The sequence below is a fragment of the Oratosquilla oratoria genome, chromosome 14 (assembly GCF_046742065.1).
Source record: "Oratosquilla oratoria isolate Oo_2021 chromosome 14, ASM4674206v1, whole genome shotgun sequence".
Classification (NCBI taxonomy): Eukaryota; Metazoa; Arthropoda; class Malacostraca; order Stomatopoda; family Squillidae; genus Oratosquilla; species Oratosquilla oratoria.
This window is the reverse complement of record NC_134790.1, coordinates 43,411,567-43,439,552: the sequence shown is the minus strand read 5'-3', so window position 1 is coordinate 43,439,552 and position 27,986 is coordinate 43,411,567. Positions and strand designations below refer to the sequence as shown.

Here is a 27,986-nt window from a genome sequence, read left to right as displayed (position 1 = left end):
GATACCTTTGTCTCACCCCCCATACTGCCAGCCCAAGTAGATCCTCACATTTGGTGTTTCAAGTGTATAGCTCTTAAGTGTTCACCTTCATCCCCGTGTGAGACGTGCATTCAGTGAGATGATAGTCAGTGTTCCGTGTACTTTCATGTTCACAGGAAAGCACATGCAGGGGAAAAGGTGCGCAAGCATAGAAAATGGCTTCCCTCTTCACCCCCCAAAAACAAGAGAAGGCGGACTACGGCTTCAGAGGAGACGAGCAATTCTCTCCCTCCTCCACGGCCTAGTAGACAGGAAGCCAAGTTGTCCTTTATTCCTTTAACCAGGACGGTTAGCGTAGACAGACATGCGCCTCAGGCCACCTCTAGCTACCGTTCCTGTATGAGATTTTTCCCGGATGAGGTCGCTTGCGGCTTGCCCTCGACCCATCCCGGAAACTCGACTGTCGCTCCTCCCAAGCGTAGTAGCCAGGAAGGTGGTACAACGTCCACTTCGAGTCATTCTCAGGCCAAGTTGTCCTCTTCTTTCAACCAGGACGGTTAGTGTAGACGGACATGCGCCTCAGGCCACCACTAGCTACCGCTCCTGTATGACATTTTTCCCGGATGTGGTCGCTTGCGGCTTGCCCCCGACGCATCCCGGAAACTCGACGCCGGCACGGACAAAGAACCCGGGTTCAAAGACAAAGAGCCCCTTAGTCTCTTCTACTCAGGAATCCCGCAGTACGCACAACACCCACCGTAGGAAGAGCCGGGTGATCAACGGTGACCTTTCCATGCCCTTTGCTCACGAGGACAGAGATCAGGGACGAGGTTGCAGACGCGGTGTTTCTCGCTGACCGGACAGGCGCCAGCTACGATGGCGACGACGTCCACAGTACGCGGGCAGGGAAGATGGCTTCCCCCCTCACCCAACACAAAGAGAAGGCATACTACATCGGCGGAGGACGCGGGCAGTTCTCTCCCCCCTCCTAAGCGTAGTAAACGGAAAGGTTGTACAATAGCCTCCCCGAGTTAGTCTCGGGCCAAATTGTCTCCTGTTCCTTCCCACAGGGTGGTTAGCTTCGACGGGCACACGCCTCTGGCCCCCGCGAACCCCCCCGGGTACAAGCTTTTTCCCGGATGCGTCCGCCGGCCCCGTGACGCTGCCCGGCAGCTCCACCCCCCCATGGACAAAGGAACCGAGTTCGTAGATTCGGAGCGCGTCAGCCTCTTCTCCTCCTTGGGTAACCCCCAGTCCACCTTCCACCCATTGTCAGACGAGCCGGGTCATCACCGGAACCATTTCTATGCCCGGTGGGCTGGAAGCCCGAGATGTACCCACACGCGCGTTCGTTGTAGGTGACTCAGCTTCGTCCAGAGGAGGCAGTCTCCCCTTGGCGTCTCCCGGACCATCCACACCCAGGCGGGACTCACCAAGCGGACATTCCCCGGACCTCCTCCCCACTCTCTGTTCTCTCGTCACTACGTTGAAGGAACAGATGGAGGCCCAACGGGAATTTTTCCACGCTTCTCAAGTGCGGTTCGTGCACCGCATGGAAGCTCGTGAGGAGTCACCGCCCCCAAGGGCCCCCCTCGACCATCTTCCACTTGCTCAGCCCCCCCCCCCCCCCCTGAACCCATCAGTGACGAGGATGGTAGCGTGAGGTTCCTCTCTGCCCGTGCCGACCCCTCCTACGCCGACGACGATGTCCACAGCGCCGTAGGGGGGGGGCCACGCTCCCTTTCCCCTCCCGTTTCCCAGTCGGAATCCTCGATGGTGGTCCCACCTTCCTTCTCGGACGTCCTCGCGAGGGTTCGGAGGGCGAATCGACTGGGCCCCCCGAAAGAAGAGGAAGCCACATTCGAGTCTGACATCTTCATGACGGCCAACTTTCAGAAAGCCCAGCCTCCTCCCCTCCACCTTCCATGGAGTACGCAGACGGCGAGAGCCATGGCCCAGGCCTCCGACGCTCTCGCAACAAGGACGACCGAGAAGGAAGGTGGAACACCAGAAGCGCTTCTACACCCCATCGGGGTCAACCCTCAGAGCAGCCTCGATCCCGGCAGTCATCTAGTTGTCTCCACTCAACAAGTTCCTTTCCCTGACGAAGTTCCGAATGGACACCCCAGAGTCCGTAAGGGCGTCTATCAGGGAAGGGGACTTCATGGTGTCGCTGGACCTCCAAGATGCCTATTTCCACATACCAGTGCATCCCTCCTCCAGGAAATTCCTCAGAATCATCCACAGGGGCAACACCTTCCACTTCCCCTGCCTCTGCTTCGGACTTTCCACAGCACCCCAAGTCTTCTCCAGTGTGTTCAACCTCGTTTCAGCGTGGTCCCACTCCAGGGGAATTCAACTACTCCGTTACTTGGATAACTGGCTGATCCTTGCACATTCCGCCCAGCTATGCCAAGAACACCTGAGAATGGTCCTAACCTTTGTCCTGAAATTGGGCACAGTAGTCAACCCGGAAAAGTCAGATTTCTTACCAAGACAGAGAGTCACGTACCTGGGTATGGTCCTGGACTCCTCCCTAATGGAGTCCTTCCCAGTAGAAAAGGGGATCCAGAATCTCGCTTCTCTAGTTGCACAGGCACTATCGACCAGGTTCCTGACAGCGACACAATGCCAACTCCTGGGCCATATGGCCTCCATAGAGAAATTAATCCCCTGGAGTAGACAAAGAATGCGACCGCTACAGTGGCTCCTCAAGTCTCAGTGGGCCCCGCAAGAGGGAGAACCCCTACAACACATCTCCCTCACCGAAGAAGTCAAGGATTCTCTTCTCTGGTGGAAGGCCCATGCAACCTTCTCATGGGGATGCCCCTCGGCCCATCTCCCCCCGAAGTCCTCCTGTTCTCCGATGCCTCCAAGGAGGGCTGGGGAGCCCACCTCAACGACGATCACATCAGCGGTTCCTGGTCCACAGTCGAGCGGACAGCCCATATCAATTGGCTTGAGTTGAAAGCAGTACTCCTGGCTCTCCGTCACTTCAAGGATCAAGTCTCAGGAAAAGTAGTGGGCATAATGTCGGACAATTCCCCGGTAGTACCCTACCTGAACGAGCAAGGGGGGCACAGTCTCCCAGGAACTATGCCTTCTGATGATGGACATCCTCAACCTAGCCAAGAATCTCCAGGTGTCACTCAAAGCCCGCTACATCCCGGGGAAGAGGAATCTCTGGGCGGACCACGTTGGCAGGAAGAATCAGATAATCAACACAGAATGGTACCTCTATTGAGAGGTAGCGAACTTCATCCTCAGCAAATGGGGCTCCCCTCTAGTGGACCTTTTTGCAATGAGATGGAATCACCAACTCTCAATATATTTCAGCCCTTTCCCGGGTCCTCTAGCAGCAGGAGAAGACACTCTTCTGCAAAGTTGGGACAACCTGGACTCCTACACTTTCCCACCATTTCCCTTGCTCCAGAAGGTACTCCTGAGAGCAAGACACGCATCCTACCTTCGGATGACTTTGATCGCTCCTTGGTGGCCCGAAGCCCCATGGTTTCCAGACGCCCTCGAGCTAGCAGTAGAAGAGCCTCTGGCCCTTCAGGGAAGACCAGATCTTCTGTATCCACCCATCAACGGGCCTTGGCACAAGAACCCTTCAGCACTCAATCTTCACGCATTCAGACTATGGTCCAGATCCTCCTAAAGAAGGGTTTTCCCAGAGAAGTGGCAGAGGACATGTCCGCTCCTATTCGCTCTTCCTCAGCTAACCTTTATCAAGGGAAATGCAATGCCTTTGCAAAATGGTGCCACTCCAGGAAGTTAGTCCCAGATCGAGCCACCATTCCTGAGATCGCCTCCTTCCACTTCCTCAGGAAGTCCAAGAAGATCTCCCTCTCGGCAGTACAAGGCTATAGGGCAGCTCTAAATCAGGTGTTTTCTCTGAAGGGCATGGTCCTAGCCCTTTCACCGGAAATTTCCATGCTCTTCAGGCACTTCAAAGATCATGCCCCCCCAGGGAAATCAGTTCTCCTCTACGGGATGTGGCATTAGTCCTGAACTCTCTGAGGGGTCCCCCTTACGAACCTCTCCGAGAGGCACATCTGAAGGACCTCACCTAGACAGTTTTTCCTGCTAGCCCTGGCATCTTCCAAGAGAGTAGGGGAGTTACATGCCATCTCTTATAGAGTCGCCCATTCCAAAGGATGGAAAGAGGTCTCCTTCACTTTCATGCCTCAATTCATTGCCAACAACCAAGATCCTGCCAAATCCGACCCTAGATTCTGGTCATTTAGTGTTCCGTCCTTAGACGAATTTGCAGGGGGAGAATAGACTGAAACAGTTCTATGCCCGGTACGAGCCATCCAGACCTACCTCAAGGGAACCGAACATCTTCGACCAGAATTAAAGAGGTTGTTCATCTCTACTAAAGGTAGCCCATCACTAAGAATTCCATTTCTTACTGGACAATGGAAGTCATCCGCAGAGCCTGCGACATGAACCACACAGATTGTCCATGACCTGAGGGCAGTAGGGACCTCCCTAGTCATCAGAAAGAATCTGTCAGTCAACCAGGTTCTTCAAGCAGGTATATGGAAGAGCCAGAATACGTTCACTTCCTTTTACCTCAAAGAAGTTATGCGGGAATCTTTAGGGAACTTATCTTTGGGCCCCATAGTGGCCGCCCAAGAAGTCCTGAAAATGATATACCCCTCCTCAAGAGCACACAGCCGACCCTGACAACTCATCCAGGTTCTGGCTCGGCAACTGCAGGGATAACTTTCCAAAGTCCTTCTCATACTCTTACATTCCCTTACCTCACCCGCGGGCTCTCAAGCATTCCAAGGGAATCAATTCAAGCCCTTCAGTGGTACAAAAGTGATTATAACCTGTCTGTCTCCACTCCAGGGAACAGAAAGAGGTGCACTTCAAAGTGAGGGGAATGTATAGGGGTCTGGTCAACATAGTCTTAGCACACTAGATTTTCCTTACAGCGGTTTCCCAGGCTAGATAACAACTTCCTTCCCTCCTAAGTCCGAGTCTCCTGTTGTAAGGAGTACCGAAGAGTTTGTATTCTTCGGAACAAAGGTAATTTGTTCCGAAGAATACAAACTCTTCGGTACTCCTTACACTAGGATACTCTCGCGTAGCGCGAATATTTCTACTGCGAAATTAAAATCCTCACTCTGTGGGTCTGGGTAATGCTTATCCTCAGTAAGGGGCCCCATTGGGGCAAGGGGGGGGGGCCCTTGCCCTCCACCACAAGTCTCGCACACTATAACCATTCTCTTCGCAGTAGTGACCGCGTTAACATCTCTCTACTATACATGTTTAGTTTTTATCGGTTTCCCCCTTAATGGGCCGATTCTCAGTCAAACTCCATTATTAGCGCGGCAGCGAACCGTTAATTACTCAGCGGTTCTATGTTTACGTCGGTGCCGAAAATCAAGCAATCCGCTTCGATTGTCGCCAGCTCACTCTAAGGACGCTAAGGAGTTCGTCGTCCTTCAATTTCATCGGGGTTTTCCCTACGCCATCCTGTGTCCTGGAATTATTAAGTGCTTCTCCATTTCCTGTATTATTCCCTTAACCGCCACCGGGTATCCTACCCTTCACTGTAAGTATGGAATCTGGTTCCAGTATTGTTGTGGTTTCGCTGAAGGGAGATAAGGGGAAAGGTGCGCAAGCATAGAAAATGGCTTCCCTCTTCACCCCCCCAAAAACAAGGGAAGGCGGCCTACGGCTTTGGAGGAGACGAGCAATTCTCTCCCTCCTCCACGGCGTAGTAGACAGGAAGCCAAGTTGTCCTTTATTCCTTTAAACCTGGACGGTTAGCGTAGACAGACATGCGCCTCAGGCCACCTCTAGCTATCGTTCCTGTACGAGCTTTTCCCGGATGAGGTCGCTTGCGGCTTGCCCTCGCCCATCCCAGAAATTCAACAGTCGCCAGGAAGGTGGTACAACGCCACTTCGAGTCATTCTCAGGCCAAGTTGTCCTCTTCCTTCAACCAGGACGGTTAGCGTAGACGGACATGCGCATCAGGCCACCGCTAGCTACCGTTCCTGTATGACATTTTTCCCGGATGTGGTCGCTTGCGGCTGCCCCCGAAACTCGACGCCGGCACGGACAAAGGGGGGGGGCAAAGAGCCCCTTAGTCTCTTCTACTCAGGAATCCCGCAGTACGCACAACACCCACCGTAGGAAGAGCCGGGTGATCAACGGTGACCTTTCCATGCCCTTTGCTCACAGGGACAGAGATCAGGGACGAGGTTGCAGATGCGGTGTTTCTCGCTGACCGGATGCTACGTCGGCGGAGGACGCGGACAGTTGTCTCCCCCCTCCTAAGCGTAGTAAACGGAAAGGTTGTACAATAGCCGCCCCCGCGAACCCCCCCGGGTACGAGCTTTTTCCCGGATGCGTCCGCCGGCCCCGCGACGCTGCCGGCGGCTCCGCCCCCCCACGGACAAAGGAGCCGAGTTCGGAGATTCGGAGCGCGTCGGCCTCTTCTCCTCCTCGGGTGGCCCCCACATCCACCTTCCATCCGTCGTCAGACGAGCCGGGTCATCGCAGGAAGCCTGAGATGTGCCCACGCGCGCATTCGTCGTGGGTGACTCAGCTTCGTCCAGAGGAGGCAGTCTCCCCTTGGCGTCTCCCGGACCATCCGCACCCAGGCGGGACTCATCAAGCGGACATTCCCCGGACCTCCTCCCCACTCTCTGTTCACTCGTCACTACGTTGAAGGAACAGATGGAGGCCCAACGGGAATTTTTCCGCGCTTCTCAAGCGCGGTTCGTGCACCGCACGGAAGCTCGTGAGGAGTCACCGCCCCCAAGGGCCCCCCTCGACCATCTTCCACTTGCTCGGCCCCCCTCTGTACCCATCAGTGACCGGGATGGTAGCGTGAGGTTCCTCTCTGCCCGTGCCGACCCCTCCTACGCCGACGACGATGTCCACAGCTCCGTAGGGGGGGGGGGGGGCACGCTCCCTTTCCCCTCCCGTTTCCCAGTCGGAATCCTCGATGGTGGTCCCACCTTCCTTCTCGGACGTCCTCGCGAGGGTTCGGAGGGCGAATCGACTGGGCCACCCGAAAGAAGAGGAAGCCACATTCGAGTCTGACATCTTCATGACGGCCAACTCTCAGAAAGCCCAGCCTCCTCCCCTCCACCTTCCATGGAGTACGCAGACGGCGAGAGCCATGGCCCAGGCCTCCGACGCTCTCGCAACAAGGACGACCGAGAAGACGCGTTGGCTTCCGGTCCCATTGGAACACCAGAAGCGCTTCTACACCCCATCGGGGTCAACCCTCGGAGCAGCCTCGATCCAGGCGAGGTTACCAGAGCTGGTTAGGCGGACGCCGAGTCGCTGCGCAGACGAAACGTCCTCCTCTCTGGCAGGGAAGTCAGCGACCACCTTCAATCACTGGCTCTGTCCCTGGCGGTGAACTCCTGGCTGGAACGCCTCCTTGCCTCGGCATGGGAGTTCTTACCCGCACTACAACCCCAGGAAGAATTCGAAATCCAGGCTTTTTTGCAAGCGAGAGCAGAGCCCTGAAGCATCAGGTTTCCTGTCTCTCAACGTCCTGGGCCAACTTCGAGTCCCGCAGGAGAGACACCATCCTCGGGGACCCCAGTGACCCCCTCCTCAGGGAGATTTATGCTCACCCACACGCTGATTCCCCCGGATATGGTGGACTCCGAGATCCTAGACGCAAACATTATAGAGGCTCTGGACTCCCCCACAGGACTCCTAGGAATTCGCCAGCCCCTCCGCACAAGATAGGGGGTTGCCTCTCCCTCTACTGGAGAGCATGGGAAGAGGCCGGGGCGGAAGACTGGACCTACTAAGTCATTAAGACGGGCTATTGTCTTCCCTTTTCCACTGTCCCAAACCTCTCCCTCTATCCCATCCAAGTCAGCAGCTTCCACCCGGACTCGGCTCGCGGGCGGGCCCTAGCGGAGGAATCCTCCGTTCTGCTCCAGACAGGAACTTTAGTGGAAGTCTCGACTCCGGACCCAGGGTTCTTCTCACGGCTATTCCTAGTAGAAAAGACAACAGGGGTGTGGAGACCAGTCATCTATTTGTCTCCACTCAACAAGTTCCTTTTCCCTGACGAAGTTCCGAATGGCCACCCCAGAGTCCGTAAGGGCGTCTATCAGGGAAGGGAACTTCATGGTGTCGCTGGACCTCCAAGATGCATTCCGCCCAGCTATGCCAAGAACACCTGAGAATGGTCCTAACCTTTGTCCTGAAATTGGGCACAGTAGTCAACCCGGAAAAGTCAGATTTCTTACCAGAACAGAGAGTCACGTACCTGGGTATGGTCCTGGACTCCTCCCTAATGGAATCCTTCCCAGTAGGAAAGGGGATCCCGAATCTCGCTTCTCTAGTTGCACAGGCACTATCGACCAGGTTCCTGATGGCTACACAATGCCAAATCCTCCTGGGCCATATGGCCTCCATAGAGAAATTAATCCCCTGGAGTAGACAAAGAATGCGACCGCTACAGTGGCTCCTCAAGTCTCAGTGGGCCCCGCAAGAGGGAGAACCCCTACAACACATCTCCCTCACCGAAGAAGTCAAGGATTCTCTTCTCTGGTGGAAGGCCCATGCAACCTTCTCATGGGGATGCCCCTCGGCCCATCTCCCCCCGAAGTCCTCCTGTTCTCCGATGCCTCCAAGGAGGGCTGGGGAGCCCACCTCAATGACGATCACATCAGCGGTTCCTGGTCCACAGTCGAGCGGACAGCCCATATCAATTGGCTTGAGTTGAAAGCAGTACTCCTGGCTCTCCGTCACTTCAAGGATCAAGTCTCAGGAAAAGTAGTGGGCATAATGTCGGACAATTCCTCGGTAGTAGCCTACCTGAACAAGCAAGGGGGGCACAGTCTCCCAGGAACTATGCCTTCTGATGATGGACATCCTCAACCTAGCCAAGAATCTCCAGGTGTCACTCAAAGCCCGTTACATCCCGGGGAAGAGGAATGTCTGGGCGGACCACCTCGGCAGGAAGAATCAGATAATCAACACAGAATGGTCCCTCTATCGAGAGGTAGCGAACTTCATCCTCAGCAAATGGGGCTCCCCTCTAGTGGACCTTTTTGCAATGAGATGGAATCACCAACTCCCAATATATTTCAGCCCTTTCCTGGATCCTCTGACAGCAGGAGAAGATGCTCCTCTGCAAAGTTGGGACAACCTGGACTCCTACGCTTTCCCACCATTTCCCTTGCTCCAGAAGGACACGCATCCTACCTTCGGATGACTTTGATCGCTCCTTGGTGGCCCAAAGCCCCATGGTTTCCGGACACCCTCGAGCTAGCAGTAGAAGAGCCTCAGGCCCTTCAGGGAAGACCAGATCTTCTGTATCCACCCATCAACGGGCCTTGGCACACTTCTCACTACCAGGGAAAAATGTCATACAGGAACGGTAGCTAGCGGTGGCCTGACGCGCATGTCCGTCTACGCTAACCGTCCTGGTTGAAGGAAGAGGACAACTTGGCCTTGGCACAAGAACCTTTCGCAGGAAAATTAATTTTTCCCTGATACAAACCTGAGGTACTCCTTACCTTTAATGGCCCTCCTCAACCACCCCTCTAAACAGTTCCTTCTCCTTGCCTGACAAACCTTGTGCTTAATTCATACCTGGCTCAGAGAATGGTTATAGTGTGCGAGACTTGTGGTGGAGGGCAAGCCCCCCCCCCCCCCTTGCCCCAATGGGGCCCCTTACTGAGGATAAGCGTTGCCCAGACCCACAGAGTGAGGATTTTAATTTTGCAGTAGAAATATTCGCGCTACACGAAGGTATCCTGTTGTAAGGAGTACCTCAGGTTTGTATCGGGGAAAAATAAATTTTCCTGCGAAAATTACATTTTTTGGGCCTTTATGGATTTGGAAAAAGCTTATGACAGGGTAGACAGGAAGACACTGTGGGAGGTGTTGCAGATATATGGTATAGAGAGAAAGCTGTTAAGAGCTGTTGAGAGTTTTTATGAGAGTAGTAATGCCTGGAACTCCACACTTCCCAACCACTCTTATCTATTGGTTCATTTTTTACCCTAGAATTAAGGCTTCCCAATACCACTACATTTACATTTCCCCCTAAATCCTCTATGCACTCATTAAAATCTATCCAAAAAGCCTCCCTTTCCTCTACACACTTCTCACTACCAGGCCCATATGCACTTACAAAAACCCACATCTCCCTTCCCAATTTCACCATCATCCACATTAATCTTGAAGAAATCTTACACTCCACATCACATTTACTAGTATAGCCACCCCTTCTCTCCTTCATCCTCTCTTCACTCCTGAGATCCTTCCAACTACACTGCCAAATTCAAACTCACCCCTCCCTTTGAACTTAGTTTCACTCAGTGCCAATACATCCATCTTTCTTCTCACAAACATACTGCCTATCTCTTCCCTTTTACTGTACCACATACACACACATTAAAAGACCCAAACCTTAGGGTACTGGTTGGAAAACTCCTAGACCCACTTATGCCTTTGGTTTTTTTTTTTAAGTAATGTCCCCTACAGGGAGGAGGATACGTAGTCCTATCCCTGTCCTGTTTTTGCTGCCATATATGACTCAAGTGGAAATACTAGGTTGCCTTATTCTTTTCCCCCATCACAGGGTTTGGTGAAATGAGAAAATGAATATTCATAGAAGTGGTACAGGACAGTAAAAAGAGTGGGGGGACAGCATAACGGTTGTACAGTTGCCCATCTGGGGTATTGGCTACATGTTATTGTGGGGTTAAAAGCTGCGACATAGCTGATGATACTTTAGGGTCTATTTGGGGTGCCCCTATGGACCAGAGTCATGCAATTTGTCTGTGGCAGAAGGAGTATCTATTCATAGACTAAGTTGGTAAACCTATAAAAACTTGAGACAATACAAGCTTATGAAAATAAGGCCTATTCTTTGAAAATAAAGTTGAAAACATATCACTTGATATTTCAAATTCCAATGAATTTCCATGTATCTTTCTCAAAATCAATATAATACTGAAAATATATTCACTGCTCCTATATTCCTCCAAGAGAATCCAGGTTGTCTCTTACATTACAAGGGAGGTAGCCAAAAAGAAAAAGGCATAAAATCATTCCCACCCTTTCCATCCCTAAATACACTCCACTCCCCTCCACCCTCCCTCCCATCTCAGCACCTCCTGGATGACTGGTCATCCCTACACCCTGTTCACTGCCCTGGGTCAGAGGCAGTGTCGCAAGGCACAGCACATCCACAACAAGGTCGCTTCATTAAATCGGCAACCCTCCCCCCTCTCCATCCCCCCATGCAGAAAAGGAGAAGACAGGGAGAAATCCCTTCGGGCTGCGTCAAATTTTGCTCACACATACTACCTTACCCCCCATCCCCCCACCCATTCCACCTCATACATCACAACATCATCCATATACAACCATTCTCCATTCACCCCTGTCTTCTGTCCTCTCCCGTCCTTCCTCAACAGACATTCCCCTTTTCCCCAAATCCCCCTTCACCCCATCCATCCATCTCATCCTAGGATGTCCTCTCATGTTCACTCCCTCCACATCTGCCTTCCATACCTCTTTTACTAGTCTTTCTTCATTCATTCTTTCCATGTGTCCAAACCATCCTAATACTCTTTCATCAGCCCTATCTCCCAACTCCCTTTCCTCCCCTGTTCTCCTCCTCACCTCTTCATTTCTCACTCTATATAGCCTAGTAACCCCTATCCTACTTCTCAGACACCTCATCTCAAACACATTCAAACTCCTTCTCTCTTCCTCTTTTATGTTCTATGTTTCTGCCCCACACAATGCTGTTGGCACAATCACTCCTTCATACTTAGCATCCATTCCCTAATGTCTATTCCTCATTACACTTTTTAATCCACCAAGGCATTCACTCGCCTCTCAATCTACGCTCCACCTCCAGCTACACTCCACCCTTTCCTGCCACATTTGCACCCAAGTATCTAAAACTATCCACTTCCTCCAGTTGCTCTCCCTTAATGCTCACTTCCAGTCTACTGCCACTTTCACCCCTTGTACATCTCATCACTTTCAGCTTTCTTCTTTCACGCACACTCCCGAACTCTGTCACCAACTTCCTCAATCCCTCCTCCGATCCTGCCACAAGCACAGTGTCATCTGCAAACAACAGCTGGCTCACCTCCCACTTTTCTCAATTTTCTTTAACCACAAGGTAAAGGAGGCAAAGTGGAGAGCAGATGTGAAATGGGGTAAGGGTATGACAGAAAATTTTGAAAGTAATTAAAAGATGTTTTGGAAAGAAATTAAGAGAGGAAGAGGAGGCGAATCGAGTAGAGAGGAAAAGGTAAAAGGTGCAGGTGGAGAGGTGATAATAGAAGAGAGCAGTGAGGGGAGGATGGGCAAAATATTTTAGGGAGTTGCTAAATGTGAAGGAGGATAGGGAAGGAAAGATAGTTGCAGTGGGAAATGCTAAGAAAATGACCGTGATAAGTGAGGAAAATGGAGGAGAAATAAGGAAGAATGAAGTGAGGGAAGTTGTTGGGATGATGAAAGCGGGTAGGGCACCTGGTCTGGATGGATGCCATGCAGAATGTCTAAAAAAAGGAGGTACAGTGATGGTGGACAGGCTGGTGAGGTTATTTAATGTTTGTTAGAGAGAGGGTGGAGTGCCAGAGGACTGGAGGAGTCCCTGTATAGTTCCACTTTGCAAGGGAAAGGGGGACAAGTGTGAGTGTAGTAGTTTCAGAGGGATTAGCTTGTTAAGTGTAGTTGAGAAATATATATACACACACACACACACATACACATACATTCATATACCAAAGGCTTCTTTCCCCCTTACATGGGGGGGGGGTAGCCAAAAAGAAAAAGGCATATAAACCACTCCCACCCATTCCGTCCCCTACATACTCCACTCCCCTCCACCCTCCTCCCTTCCTCTCATCTTGGTACCTCCTGGACGACGGGCCATCCCTGCATCCTGTCCACTGCCCTGGGTCAGAAGCAGTGTTGCAAGACACAGCGCATTCACAGCAAGTGCTTCCAGTATAAAGTGTACAGTAGACTATATAAACATACAGTGTAAAATTACACACAATTTTATCTACTATTTTCTAATTTCACAGAGTGAGGAGCTACTTACTCAGAAGAAGCTGCGAACCGAAGTCATCCAACTTGAAGACATGCTTGCTCAGGTGCGGAAAGAGTATGAAATGCTTCGAATTGAGTTCGAGCAAAATCTTGCTGCAAATGAGCAAACTGGGCCTATTAATCGAGAAATGAGACACCTTATAACCTCTTTACAAAACCACATCACTCAGCTGAAAGGAGAAATCCATAGGTACAAGAGGAAGTACAAAGAGGCAGCTGCAGAAGGAAGTAAGGTAATGTGATAACTTGTGGTTTACTTGTTTAGTATAATTTTTTATTCTGCATGAAGAGTAAATCTGCCTAGTATATATATAAAAATTTTAGCACATATGTTTATCCACATGGCTGTATAAGATGTTGTCCATTTCCTTTTCTTTCAAACCCATGGGGTCCCAATACTACATAATTCATATTTTTCATACATTATATCAAAGGGCTTTTCCTTCAGACAAGTGGGTTGGTTGAGTCAAAACATACACCAATCCAACATCCATGCCAAACTCGGTCATCACCCCTCCAATCTTAACCCCTTCCATACGGTGATGCCTACATAGGCGTCATGAGGAGGAGGTGGGTACGCGAGGATGCCGACGTTGGCGTCTTGATTATATTTATTGTAGTCGTACCTGTGTGACCCCCATACTCTGTAAACTGGCTTCATCATATTTTCTATGGTTATCAAAATTCACGGGTGAAAGAGAACGAGCGATAGAGCAGTGACTTTATTTTTTATAATGTGAGTATTATGACGCAACATTGCACGTCTGGCAGCTAATGCTGCCAGACGTGCGATGTGGCCCGTATTGAAGGGGTTAACACCCATTATCTGTGGGGTGCTGACAAGGGAGGGGCAATGACTGGGTTTTGATGGGTTTGATGTGGGTATATGCTTTGTGCAGATGGAGCTCCATACAACATTATGTTTGTGTGATACAGTAGGCCATAGACCTACATTGAGTGAGCTTATGTGATAATTGTGTTTCTGTGTTATGCTGTAGGGGCAAGGTTTACATGGAGTGACAGGAGCTTTTTAATTAGTAAAACCAACCAGAATTGAATTAGATTTTCACTTGTTTATAGTTCTTGTGTTTTATTCAGACATTTCCCAGCTTCAGACACATAGTATGAAAGGGGAAGAAATACTGTTTTTCTTATTTTTACACTAAAGATCAGGCAGTGGAAAAAAATTGGGAAAGTGAAGAAAATTAGTATTGGCTTTCTGATGTTGCATCTGCAAGTTAAATGTTATTTAGTATTATTTTACCTTCATTTTTCTTTTAGCAATGTTGCTAAAAGAAAAATGAAGTTAGAAAATACATATATATATATATATATATATATATATATATATATATATATATATGTATATATATATATATATATATATATATATATGTATATATATATATATATATATATGTATACACCAAAGGTTTCTTTCCCTCTTACAAGGGAGGTAGCCAAAAAACAAAGGCGTAAAACCCACTCCCACCCATTTTATTCCCTATCACACTCCACTCCCCTCCACCCTCTTCCCTCCCTCTCATCTTGGCACCTCCTGGATGACGGGTCATCCCTGCATCGTGTCCACTGCCCTTGCGACACTGCTTCTGACCCAGGGCAGTGAACAAGATTCATGGATGACCCGTCACCCAGGAGGTGCCAAGATAAGATGGTGGAGGGGAGTGGAGTGTGATAGGGATGAAATGGGTGGGAATGATTTTTATGTCTTTGTTTTTTGGCTACCTCCCTTATAAGGAGGAAAAAGCCCTTGGTATATGTATGTATTTTTCTTTTATTTTACTACCATATCCACATACATGTACCAGAGGCTCTTTCCCCTAACAAGGGAGGTTGCCAAAAAACAAAGGCATCCATCCCCACCTAGAACAGTGGTAAGGTATCATATATGGTTTTCTGAAATCATTACAGTTGAAGAAGGAGATTGAGGAGCTCCAGCAAAAGTTGGCAACCAGGCAAAGGAGTGCCAGTGTTAGCGAACGGCAGGACAGTGTCAGTAGTGATCGAGGGGATTGCCTGAAGGAGCAGGTGAGAGTTAATGTAACCTTTGTGTATGTTCACCTAAGTTAATACTTATCCCAGACACCACTTCCTTTAAATATATCCTCCTCACAGAAGACAAGGAGCACCTTATACTATAGTGGCCTACACTTAATCATTCTGGAGAGTATACAAAATCTCCTGAGTGACTTAAGGGCTGCACCAGTAGGTGTGGCCAATTTCATGGGGCCATGGGTTTCCTACTAGAGAAAACCAGGACAGTGGATTGATTGATTGCATATCTTTTAAACATGTAGCAAACTAAGACTGCTGTTACAAATTTTATATGATTTAATTAAGCACAGGTTAAACCCCATGGCCCAAGGACAGCCCCCAAGAGCTCTTATCAACTATGTCTATCATTATTCTAATTTTTCATATAAGCAGAGCATGTAACCACACCCCTACTCCTGCTAGTCGGTAGAACTGGAACATACCCACACTATTATGCCACTAGCACTGGAACAGACCCACACTATTATGTCACTAATGACAGTCACTATTTTTCTGAGATTTATAGTGGGACCCAAGGATCATTGTTGGCTGCTGTAGGGATAGAATGTTTCATTTATAGAAACTGAGGTAACAGTTAATGTTAGATCCCAAACGAGAAAGGTATAAATTATTTTAGATCCTTTTGAGTATTGATTCAACCCCTCAGCAGAAAAGAATGACCTGTTATATGCCAAAATAAGATTTATAGTGATGGTGTTGCATGGTTTTATAGTAGACCACTCGAGGTGTATTGATGTTATGGGTTATACTGGTTCAAATGTTGAAACTAATTTTGTAATGCCCTCTCAACTGACTTGTATCAGGTGGTTAAAGAAGAAGGAAGCGAATCCTGTGATTCATCTGGGCCTCCCTCCTCGGCAAATCCTGCAGCCACCCATCACCAACCTTCCGGGCAAATTCAGGGAGGTGTCGCACAGGTTGGGGATGGCACCCAGAATTCAGAAGGTGGTGCAGATGTCAAGAAAGAGGAAGATGAGGAGCTCAAGGTTAGTGATTTTGTAGAACCTCTGAGACGAGTTCTATTCTGTAACAACAGCACAATTGTAAATAAACTGCTACAACTTTCCCTTTTCTTCCTTCCACTTACCTATCCCACCCTTCCCCTTACCTCCCCCTTTCCTCCCACTTTCCTCCTACCTTTCCTCCTTTCCTTTCTTCTTTCACCCCTTCTTTCCTTCCCCTTCCCCCTCCCCTTCTTTCTCTCCTTCCCCCTCCCCTTCTTTCTCTCCTTCCCCTCCCCTTCCCTTCCCCTCCTCTTCCTCCACCCTTTTCCTTCCCCTCCTCTTCTCCAACCCTTCCACTTTCTATTTTCCCTCCCTTTTCACCTAACCTTTCCCCATCAAGTTCCCTTTGTTTCCCTTTCCCCATCAAGTTCCCTTTGTTTCCCTTTCCCATCCCCTTTCCTCTCTCCTTTCCTTTTCTCTCCTTCCCTCTGCTCTTACCTCTCCCCTTCCCTCTCCCCTTCCCTCTGCACTTCTCTCCACTTCCCTTTCCACTTCCCTTTCCCCTTCCCTTTCCCCTTCCCTTTCCTCTTCCCTATCCCCTTCCCAATCCCATCCCTTTCCCTTCCCTTCTCCCCCATTTACTCCTCTTTTCCATCAAACCTTGCTTCCTCTCCCCATCACTCCATTTTCCCTCCCCCTTGTTCCCTTCCTTTCCACTTCCTGTTCTTCTAACAACGTTCCTGCAGACAAGAGTCCTACAGCATTATTTTATGACAGGGCAATATTGTCCATAATGATTGACATGCAGGTGTATTGTTGACAGAATACATTTAGTGTTCTTTTATTATTGGAGACTAATCTCCATTCAGAGAAGGATGATCAGTCCTAGCTGGCACTGTCTTTTACATTTTTCCTTTATTACCTCTTTGGCTTAGCATCTTTGACACAATATGGTCTCCAAACATACCAATACCATGAGGCCCTTTCCCCTTTATAAGATGGTTCAGCCAAGGCATGCACCCACCCTTCACCCATCCCGCACTCATCCAACACCCATGGATGAAGGGTCATCCTTGTCTTCTGCCCACTGCTCAGGTTAGAAACAATTCAGCAAGGCGCAGCACCTCCACAGTAGGGTCTAGTAACTGAAGCTGGTTTACCCCCACCACTTCATTATGTGTTGACCCTCCGCCCTTGTCTCCTCAAGAATTTACAGACCAGACAAGAAGAAATCCCTTTAGGGAGCCTGAATTTCTCGTTCATTCACAGCCACTTTCCACTCACACCTATCTTTTGCCCTCTCCCAACCATGCTAGACAGACATTCCTCTTGTGCCCAAGGCCTTCTTCACCTTAGCCATCCATCCCAGTCTTGATCTTCACCTCAACTCAATCCACTTCTTCCCTCCGCACTTTTCCAATCTTTCTTAACTCATTCTTTCCCAGTAATTTTTCCCGGTCTTATCCACCAACTAAGTAAATGGAACATCTGGCCCTGCTGTGGATGTCCTGTGCCTTGCTGCATTGCTTATGACCATGGCAGTGGGCCAGAGACAAGAACAACCATGAGGAACTAAGATGAATGGAAACAGATGGGTGATAGATGGAAGTTGGATGGATAGGGGTGGGTGCAAGCCTTGGCTGGCTACCTCTCTTATAAGGGGGAAGAATCTTTTGGTATGTAGATAGATCTACTCTCTGCCCTATCTCACCACTTCATTTCTCACTTGTTCTATCATCATAACCCCCATCATACATCTTAAACCTTTCATCTCAAATGCATTAAGGCTCCTTTCTGCCTTTAATAGATTCAAAATTTGCCACCTCACTTCACTGGATAGAGTTAGAAATGAGGAGTGGAGATGGTGTGAACAGGTAACTGGCAGATGAGGCTGATGAGAGATTTTTGGGATGGTTTAGGCATATGGAAATAATACATACATACATATACCAAAGGCTTTTTCCCCCCTTACACAGGGTATAGCCAAAAAGAAAAAGGCATAGAAAGGGTACTGGTTGAAAAACTCCCAGACCCTCTTATGCCTTTACTTTTTTTAGGAATGTCCCCTTTGGGGCTACAGGTAGCAGGACTCCTAATCCCATCCCCCTTCCTGTTTTTTGTCACCTCCTACGACTCAAGTGGAAAGACTTGGTGGTAGCATTCTCTTCCCCCACCACAGGGTAGGCAATAAAAGGAAATGAATATTCAGAGAAATATTAGCAGAAGAGGTGTGGAAAACAAAAGAGGTGGATGGAGTGAACCTAAGGGGACGACCAAGGATGAGATGGACAGATTGGGTAAAGGGCTGCAATAGGGGAATGGCTGTTGGAGTAAGGAAAGCAGGAGATAGGTGTGAATGGAGAATGGTTATATATGGAAGATATTTTGATGCATCCCAAAGGGATTTTTTCCCCATCTTTATTTTCCACATGAAGGGATGAGGAGTGAGGGGTCACTGTGTAAGTAAAGTGGCCCTGCTATGGATGTGCTGTATCTTGCTACATTACTTCTGACCCAGGAAGTGGGCAGGAGACAGGGATGACCCATCATGATGAGGAGCTAAGATGAGAAGGAAACAAAAGTGGGGGATGGGAGTGGAATGGGTGGGAGTGAGTGTACCTTAATTACCTGCCTTATATGGGGAAAGAAGCCCGTGGTTATATGATAGAAGTTTGCCCTCATACAGTGTCATGGGAACATCATCCGTTTGTACAGTCTTCTCTTTGTATTCATCCCCAGATACATATTTCTCATGACAATTTTACTCTCCCAAGACATTTCATTTTCTCTAAATTTACCCCACACACAAACTGAACAGAGAAACAATGAATGACAAAGCTATACACGATTTTAAGAATAAACTGGATGCAGAGAGATACGAAAACGGGTCACTACGAGCATAGCTCTCGTCCCGCAAAATACAACTAGGTAAACACACACACACACACACACACACACACACACACACACACACACACACACACACACACAAATGCACGCTTGCACGCACGATCACGAGTCCAACCTCTGATCCAAAGACCAAAGGTGAATCACACGAACGAAAGAACTTGGTGACTGTTTGGTAACCCAAATGGTCACCAAGATCTTTCTGCCATATTGAGCCTTATGTGTTGGTCAGGTCGATAGAGGTAAGGTCATCCTCCCTCCTCACATTGTATTGTCTCCCCCCCTTCCCCCCCTATGGTTGCCACCTGATACTTACATTTAAACACAACTCTGTATCTCTGTAATTTAGACTGAAGATATAATATATGAAAGTACTTAATGTTTACAAGTTTCCCTTCTACTGTGGTTATTTTGCATATATATATGTATATATATATATATATATATATATATATATATATATATATATATATATATATATAATTGGCAAGGGATAAGGATTGGAACCCTTTGTCAACTGGTGGGCTTGGGCCTTTTATATGTGTGTGTGTATATATATATATATATATATATATATATATATATATTTCTCTCTCTCAGTTCTCAATTTTATGAAGTAATTCTTCTTCATTTTCACACGAGTTGACAGTCTAGCAACTGCTACCCTCTTTTAAGCTGATAGCATAGGAACCTCCCACACTTATATACAGACAACAGTCCAACATTTCTCCCCAGAGAGATTTATGGGTTAGTGAAACTTTAGGTAATCTTTATTATTGTTATTGGTGACTTATGTGTACTGTTGGTATAATCAGAAGATAGCTTGTCACTTGTGGTTCTAGTTATGGATTTAAATCTTCCACTTGCTTCCAGTTCCCAGCACTGACTGATACCTACTCCAAAATTACAAGCACATAGAGCTAAAGAAATGGGTCTAGCTACAACTCTGGCATGTGCACTTTATCATTACTTTTATTATTGTTACTATTGCTTGATACTGCTAATTCTACAGTTATCTTTCTCATTTCACCCTATACTATCTTCTGTTTCTTACATAAAGTTTAATTGTGATTACTCATTGTTGCTTGCATTTTGTTATTGGTTCATGCATTCTAAGTCATGCTTTTTTTTATTTGGTATGAAAAGTTCAATATGGACAAATATTGTAACCAGTTGGATTACATTATGTAAATTATCATTTCTGTATTATTTCATAAGAGATCATATTTAACATTTTTTGCTTAATTTACATCGCAGAAAGTCAGTTTCTGTAACCCTTTGCAGCCAGGAGAAGAAGGAGACAGGAAGGACGGAAAAGTAAAGAAAGAGGGCAAGAAGGAACCGAAAGTGGAAGGAAAGGAGGGAGGAAGCAAGCAGGCAGGAGCCTCGCAGCCCATGAAGGATCCTCGTGAAAATGAAATTATAAGAAATCTTAAGGCAGAGCTTAAGTAAGAGTTTGAAGCAGAATCAGACTTGACAGTTATACTACATTAGTTGCTTGTACAGTCCAGACAAAACTATATTCCACAGAACTAATCAAGTAGGAGATTTGATTGTAAATGTTTTCATGTATGCAGATACCAATGGTGTTATCCCCCCTTTGTAAGGAGGGTGGCTATCATAGCATGCCTTGACTCTTCATGGGAAAAAGATATAGAAAGATGAATTTCTAGTGTGCCCCATTTTGTTAACTTTTATTATATGTGTACAATAACAGCTGCAGCATTCGTACCCCATGCCACAGGAACACAAGAGAAATAGAGATGGTGTCCCTGAAATTATATAAAATATTAGATCAACAGAAACAGGGGGTTTTATATGTGCTTTGACTCAGTCCCTCCCTTCTAAGGGCCTTTGCTATGCATATGGAAATAAGGGAGGATAGTGCATACATATCAATATGTACCAAAGAGCATTATGTGTGCTGGTGGCTTAATCGGAAACATACTGATCTTGCATTCACTTAGCTGTGGGTTCAAGTCCTGCACTTCTCTCTGATTCCCAGCAGTGACTGTTAACTGCCCCAATAGTCCATAAAATGAATAGGGCAAAGGTGACAGCTTTGGCTACAACCGTGCATCTTGTGGCATGGGCTCCTTGGCTAAAGAGCATTTCCGCTCCTATAAGGGGGTGGCTAAGTTGAAGCATACACCTACTCAACACCCATCCCATACCCATCCAGAAAATCAGTTATCACCCCACCCATCTTAGCTCATCCTTGGCCCCTGCCACATTGCTAAGTCAAAGGCAAAGTTGTTGTTGTTGTTGTTGTTGTCGTTCCCTAGACTGTCTGTCTGAGCAGTCCCGTCTCCCCAAGGAATGCCATAGCCGAAACTGGGTTTTCCCACAAATCCTTTATAGAGCGTATGTTGTGTTGTTTGCGTGCATGATTGTGTATAATGCAGTCTTCCATTATGTGTTGTGTGGTATGGGGTGAAGTGTTAATCCTGGGCAGCTGTTCACAACGCGGTCATCCAGCCTCTTCTGGTAGCTTAGAAGTGCTGGGTGGTGACCGCACCGCAGTCTGGCCAAGTGGACTCTGTCTTTTCGTGGGAGAGAGGATTCAGAAGGGTGGATATCAGGGGGTCTGGCATGCAGCAGTGTTGTCTTTCAGTGTGTTAATGGAGCGGTGAGTGATATAATTATGAATATGTTTCCGGAGGCTGGTATTTGGTGGTTGTGGAGGAAGAGAAGAGAGTATCTGTGCGTGATAAAGGTCTTTGGGTGTTGTTTTAATGTTTCTTGGTGTGTGTGGGTGTTCTGCTATGTAGTGTAGCGGGTGTAATGTGTTTGTGGTGGCTGCGGCAAGTGTTTGTGTGCCTCTCATGTCAAGGTGGTCCTTGACTTTGAGGACTTTTGTTTCATGGTGTAAATGGTCTGTAGGTGTTGTATTTGTGCAGCCTGTAATTGTTTTTAGGGTTTTGTTTTGTATGATTTGAAGGGTGTTGTGGTGTGTCTCACTGAGATTAGGAGCCCATGCAAGACTCGCATAATTCAACACTGAGCGTATGCATTGTTTGTATATTGTTATATTAGTTTCTTTGTTTTGTCCAAATGTTGTTCCAGTGATGGACTTAAGTGCGTTAAGTCTGGGTGTACATACATATACCAAGGCTTTTCCCCCTTCCAAGGGAGGTAGCCAAAAAGGGAAAGGCATAAAAACACTCCCACCCATTTCATCCCTATATACACTCCACACCCCTCCCACCCTCCCTCTCATCTGAGCACCTCCTGGATGACGGGTCATCCCTGCACCCTGCCCACCGTCCTGGGTCAGAAGCAGTGTCGCAAGACACAGCACATCCACAGCAAGGCCGCTTCATTTAATCGGCGACCCCCCCTCTCCGTCCCCCCTTGCATATAAGGAGAGGACGGGGAGAAATCCCTTTGGGCTGCGTCAAAATTTACTCACACATACTACCCCACCCCCCACCCTCCCGCCCATTCCTCCTCATGCAATCACAACATCATCCATATACAACCATTCTCCACTCACCTCTGTCTTCCGTCCTCTCCCTTCCTTCCTCAACAGACATTCCCCTCTTCCCCAAAGCCCCCTTCACCCCATCCATCCATCTCATCCTAGGACGTCCCCTCATGTTCACTCCCTCCACATCTGCCTTCCATACCTCTTTTACTAGTGTTTCTTCACTCATTCTTTCCATGTGTCCAAACCATCCTAATATTCTTTCATCAACCCTATCTCCCAAATCCTTTTTCACCCCTGTTCTCCTCACCTCCTCATTTCTCACTCTATCCAGCCTGGTAACCCCCACCATACTTCTCAGACACCTCATCTCAAACACATTCAAACTCCTCTCTTCTTCTCTTATGTTCCACGTTTCTGCCCCATACAGTGCTGTTGGCACAATCACTCCTCCATACAGTCTCCTCTTCGCATCCATTCCCAAATGTCTATTCCTCATTACACTCTTTAATCCACCAAGGCATTTACTCGCTTCTCTCAATCTACATTCTACCTCCACCTTCACTCCACCTTTTCCTGCCACACTTGCACCCAAGTATCTAAAACTATCCACTTCCTCCAGTCGCTCTCCCTTAATGTTCACTTCCAGTCTACTGCCACTTTCACCCCTTGTACATCTCATCACCTTACTTTTACCCACATTTATCTTTAGCTTTCTTCTATCACATACTCTCCCAAACTCTGCCACCAGCTGTTGTTTGCGGACGACACTGCGCTTGTGGCAGGGTCAGAGGAGGGATTGAGGAAGTCTGGGTGTGCATTTGTTTTTTATGTTTGTGATGTGTTGTTTGAAAGACATGGATGTATCATATGTTACACCAAGAATTTTCGGTGTGTTTGTGTGTGGTATTAGAGTATTGTTGATGTAGAGATGAGGTATGTATTTGTGTTCTTTTGTCCAGTTGGTGAGAAGTGTTGCTGTAGATTTGGTTGGAGCTATTTTGAGTCTGTTTGTGATGAACCATGTGTTGAGTGTGTCAAGGTATGGCTGGATTATTTTTGCAGCTTTGTCTGTGTTACGATGCGTGCATGTGATTGTTATGTCGTCTGCGTAGGAAGAGATTTGTATTTCTGAGGTGTCTGGCGTGGGTAAGTCATGCATGTATAGATTAAATAGTGTGGGGGATAGAACCGAGCCCTGTGGTACTCCGTTCTTAATGTTTCTGATGTGCGATGATTGGCCATTATATGACACATAAGCATTCCTACCTGCCAGATAATTGGCCAGCCATCTTTTGGTGTTATTGTGCATGTCTGTGTTATATATTTTATTTGTTAGGTTGTGGCGGGGGATAGCATCAAAAGCTTTACTAATGTCTAATGTTATAAGAAGTGTTCTTTGGTGGGGCCTATCTGAATTGATGCCATCTAAAATTCTTTGTGTGAGGTTTGTCAGAAGAGTGTTTGTGGAGTGTAGTGGCCTAAAACCGTGTTGAGTCAGCAAGGGGAATATGTGGTGTGACAAGTTTAAGTATTAGGCGTTCAATGACTTTAGAGGGGGTGCAGAGAAGTGTGATTGGACGGTGCGATGTTGGGATAGTTGGGTCTTTGTTCGGTTTTGGAATGGCGATTATTTTACCATGCTTCCAGATGTCGGGTATAGTGTTGTGTGAATAGCTGTAGTTTGCAATATTTGTGAGTGCGTGTATACCTTGTGGTCCAATGTGTTTTAGGTGGATGTTGCTTATGTTATCAGGGCCACAGGCAGATGAGTGCTTGAGACTATGTATTATGAGTTTTGTCTGACTGTCTATGAAGGGTATAGTCTGAGTCTGTTGGAAAGTCTTTCTTACGTCGAATGGTGCGTCGGTCGTCAGGGTGAGAAGTGAGATGGCTTGTCTGTGCAAAATGACGTATGAGTGCGTTTGCTTGTTGTCTGTTTGAGGGTAGATTATCTGTTGTTGTGATTATTGCTGCGTGAGAGCGTGTAGTGTTACTGTTGGATAGTGTAATGCTGTTGAGTGTTTTGTACAATTTGCTGGTGTTTGTTTTGTGATCAAGTGTATTGATAAAGTTTTGCCAATTTTGTGTTTTTTGTTCATGTATTTTATTGGCAATCACAGTGTTTAGTGTTTGTATTTGGTCTGCTATGTTTTGAGGGATAGGTGTGGGGGTACCGTGTTTAAGTGTGCCACGTTGTCTGATGAGGCTTTGGATTTCTGGTGTGAAGTTGGGGTTGTGTGATTTTCTGTTGCCTCTAGGGATGTATCTGTTGTCTGCATTTTGTATGATTGTATTAAAAGTGTGCACAGCATTGTTTATGTTTGTGATTGGTGTACTGTTAAGTGTTTCAAAATGTTGTTCTGTCTCTTCAGTAAAAGCTTCCCAATTAGCTCTCTTGTAATTGGTGTAAGTGTGTCTGTGGCCGACTGGGGTGCATCTTGTTTTGGTGGTGATGATGATTGGAAGGTGGTCAGAGCCAAGGGTTCCGACCACTCTCCATGATGTTGTTGGGGTTAGGCAGGGGGAGCAAAAGGTGATATCAGGAGAGGAGGGAGTGTAGAGGGCTTGGTGTGGGATATGTGTATGATTATGTGTGTTGTTCATGATAGTCAATGAGTCAAACTGAGTCTGATCAAGCCCTCTGTCTGTGTCAGGGTTGTCGACATACCAGGCAGACGACTTGGCGTTGAAGTCTCCACCCATGATCAGGTTGGGGATTGAGGCTAGTTGGCTAAAATGAGGCCTGAAGGTGTCTGGAACTGTGGGGGATGATTGGGGGGGGAATGTACATGTTAACTATTGTCAGTGTTGATTTGTTGCCTGTGTGGATTCGAATGGATTGGATTTCTGTTGTGTTATCTGTGGTAGGGAGGAGAATTTTGGTTGTGGCACTTGTGTCCACAAAACAGATGGAGTGGTGGATCAGGGTGATGAGTCCACCGCCATAGCCGTCAGTCCGGTCTTGTCTGATGGTGGTGTAATTATGAAATGATGGTGTTTTGTGCGAGTGTCTTAGTTTTGTTTCTTGTAAAATCGCAATGTGTATGTTGTGTTGTTTAAGAAAGTGTTCAAGTTCATGTTTTTTCGTGTTAATACCGTCAATGTTGTGTTGTAATATGTTGATGTGTGTTTTGTATGTGTTGTATGTTGAGGTTGGGGTGGTAGTGGGGAAGGTGTAGGATCTGGGTCAGAGTGGGGGAAAGGAGAGATCGGGGACAGAGGAAGGGGAGTACTAATCGGGGGTAAGGGCAGAGGGAAATTGTGAGTGGGTGAGGGTGCTGGCTGTGGTTGGGGAGGTGGGAGTGGAGTTACTGGAGGGCAGGTAGAACATGTCCAAGTGTTTGTGTATTGGTTTGTGTCAGCAAGTGTTGTACAAGTGAGGTGGGCCCAGTTTTTGCACATATTGCACTGAACTGAGCCCTTTGTCTGTCTGCTCGAAGTAATGGGTTTAGAGCATGTTGGGCATGTGTATTTTGTGGTGGGCCCAGGATTGCTCTCTACATCTCCAGCTAAAAGTAGAAGAAGAGGGGTGATCGCCGGAAAATCACCCCTTGGTGCAGAAAAAACGTAATATTGTTGCATGTTGGGAAAAAGGATTGTGGTACTCCCCAAGGTAGGCGTAGCTCCTCTTGGGGATCGGTGCCACCTGCGTAGAGCCGGTGGCCAGGGGTAGTTGCTGCCGTTTGGCCCCCAACTCTTGGGGTTGGGGGGGGGGGTGGTCCCACGACGTAGACGCTGCAGCTCCAGGACAGCAAAGGCAAAGTAGCAGCACATGGTACCTCCACAGCAGGGCCAAACTGCTTTAACTAATTCACCCCTACTGCACTGCCTCATTATACGGCATTTCCTCCACACACATCTGGCAACTGCTCCCTTCTGAATCCTCTCTCCCATGAAAGGACAGAGTCCACTTGGCCAGGCTGCGGTGTGGCCACCACCCAGCACTTCTAAGCTACCAGAAGAGGCTGGATGACCGCATTGTGAACAGCTGCCCAGGATGTAACACTTCACCCCATACCATACAACACATAATGGAAGACTGCATTATACACAATCATGCACGCAAACAACACAAAATACACTCTATAAAGGATTTGTGGGAAAACCCAGTTTCGGCAGTAGCATTCCTTGGGGAGACGGGACTGCTCGGACAGACAGTCTAGGGAACGACAACAACAACAACAACAACTATCAACCAGTGACAGAAACAGTATCACACCAATATAACCCAGACAACAGTCCCAAAGTTTCCCCACCAGAGAGAAGGACCAATGATGGGTACCTGCTTATGGAGTCCTATAAGATGGACAGCAAAGCTGCCCATTTTCAGAACCCATCAACTCCCTGACCTCCATTAGGAGGTGAAGACCTGAGAGGTTGACACTGTCTCTGGACTGGACCCAAGATCACTTTCTGTCAACTTCACTTGTATTTTTTACACCTTTTTACACTGCAACTGCTCTATTCCTTCTACTACTTTCAGTCAGTGACAAAGAAACAGTCCCCCACCAATACAACATAGACAACAGTCCAAAGTTTCCTCTCGGAGAGATTTGTGGGAGGGCTGAAGGACCATTGCCAACTGCTGTGGTGATGCAGGTTTTCCAATTAGTGAAACTTAAGATAACTCTTATTGTTATTGAAAGATGCCCTTGTAAGATGCACAAGTTACAACTGCCTGCCAATAGTTAGATTACTGGAACTGCATCAATAAAGAATTGTCCTGATTCCAGGTGTCACATGCTCTAAATATCAAATGGGCACAGAGCACATAATTTAGCACTGTCAAACATGCACAGAATAAGATAATGGTGAAAAAATTCTTTACTTGATAGATCTGTGGTCCCAATTTGGGGCTGAGGGGAGCAGTATTACATACTTAGGGCCATAGAGTCCCTGCAAGTGGAACTCAAGGCAGTATTTCATCTAATTGATAAGAATTATTTTGGTCTACTGAATTTCACTTCTTGAATAACTAGTGGAACATAGTTTGTCAGACTGTATATTGTTCATTTGTTTTTAAATTAGCTCAAGATGGTTATAGATATTTGATGTGAAATTACTGTTTTATATATTTTGTTATTTAGCTACAAAGCCCTCTGTGGGGGGGCACCATCCAAGCATTCCGATAGAGGGAGTTTGTGATGTTAAACCATATCATTTATTCATTTATTTATTTATTTTTTTTTTTTTAACCATAATTTCCTAAGAATTGTATGAAATTAATCTTTATGATATATTGTTATACATATATACCAAGGGATTTTTTCCCCTTACAGGGGAAGTAGCCAAAGTCAGAAGGTACAATCCCACTCCCACCCATTTCATCCCTTCCCACTCCACTCTCATTCACCACCCCTCCCTCCCTCTCATCTTGGCTCCTCTTGGATGATGAGTCATCCCTGCATCTTGCCCATCACCCTAGGTCAAAAGTAAGGCAGCAAGACACATCCACAGCAAGGTAGCTTCATTTAATTGGTGACCCCCTCTTTCCATCCCTTCATACAGAAACATTGAAGATGGGGAGAAATCCCTATGAGCTTCATCAAAATGTCATTCA

At 47.3% G+C, this 27,986-nt stretch overlaps 1 protein-coding gene across 5 annotated transcripts in view; it reads left to right on the top strand.

Moving 5' to 3' along the window:
• Bre1 (E3 ubiquitin-protein ligase Bre1) overlaps nucleotides 1-27,986 on the top strand; it is a 136,057-nt gene that overhangs the window by 34,824 nt on the left and 73,247 nt on the right. For 3 of the 5 annotated variants that reach the window (XM_076198036.1, XM_076198038.1, XM_076198035.1), the window contains exons 9-12: nucleotides 13,045-13,302; nucleotides 15,002-15,118; nucleotides 15,949-16,131; nucleotides 20,254-20,444. In XM_076198036.1, the coding sequence (XP_076054151.1) occupies nucleotides 13,045-13,302; nucleotides 15,002-15,118; nucleotides 15,949-16,131; nucleotides 20,254-20,444 (749 nt within the window). The remainder of the gene's footprint in view (nucleotides 1-13,044; nucleotides 13,303-15,001; nucleotides 15,119-15,948; nucleotides 16,132-20,253; nucleotides 20,445-27,986) is intronic. The other 2 variants (XM_076198039.1, XM_076198037.1) reach the window with 1 other exon arrangement.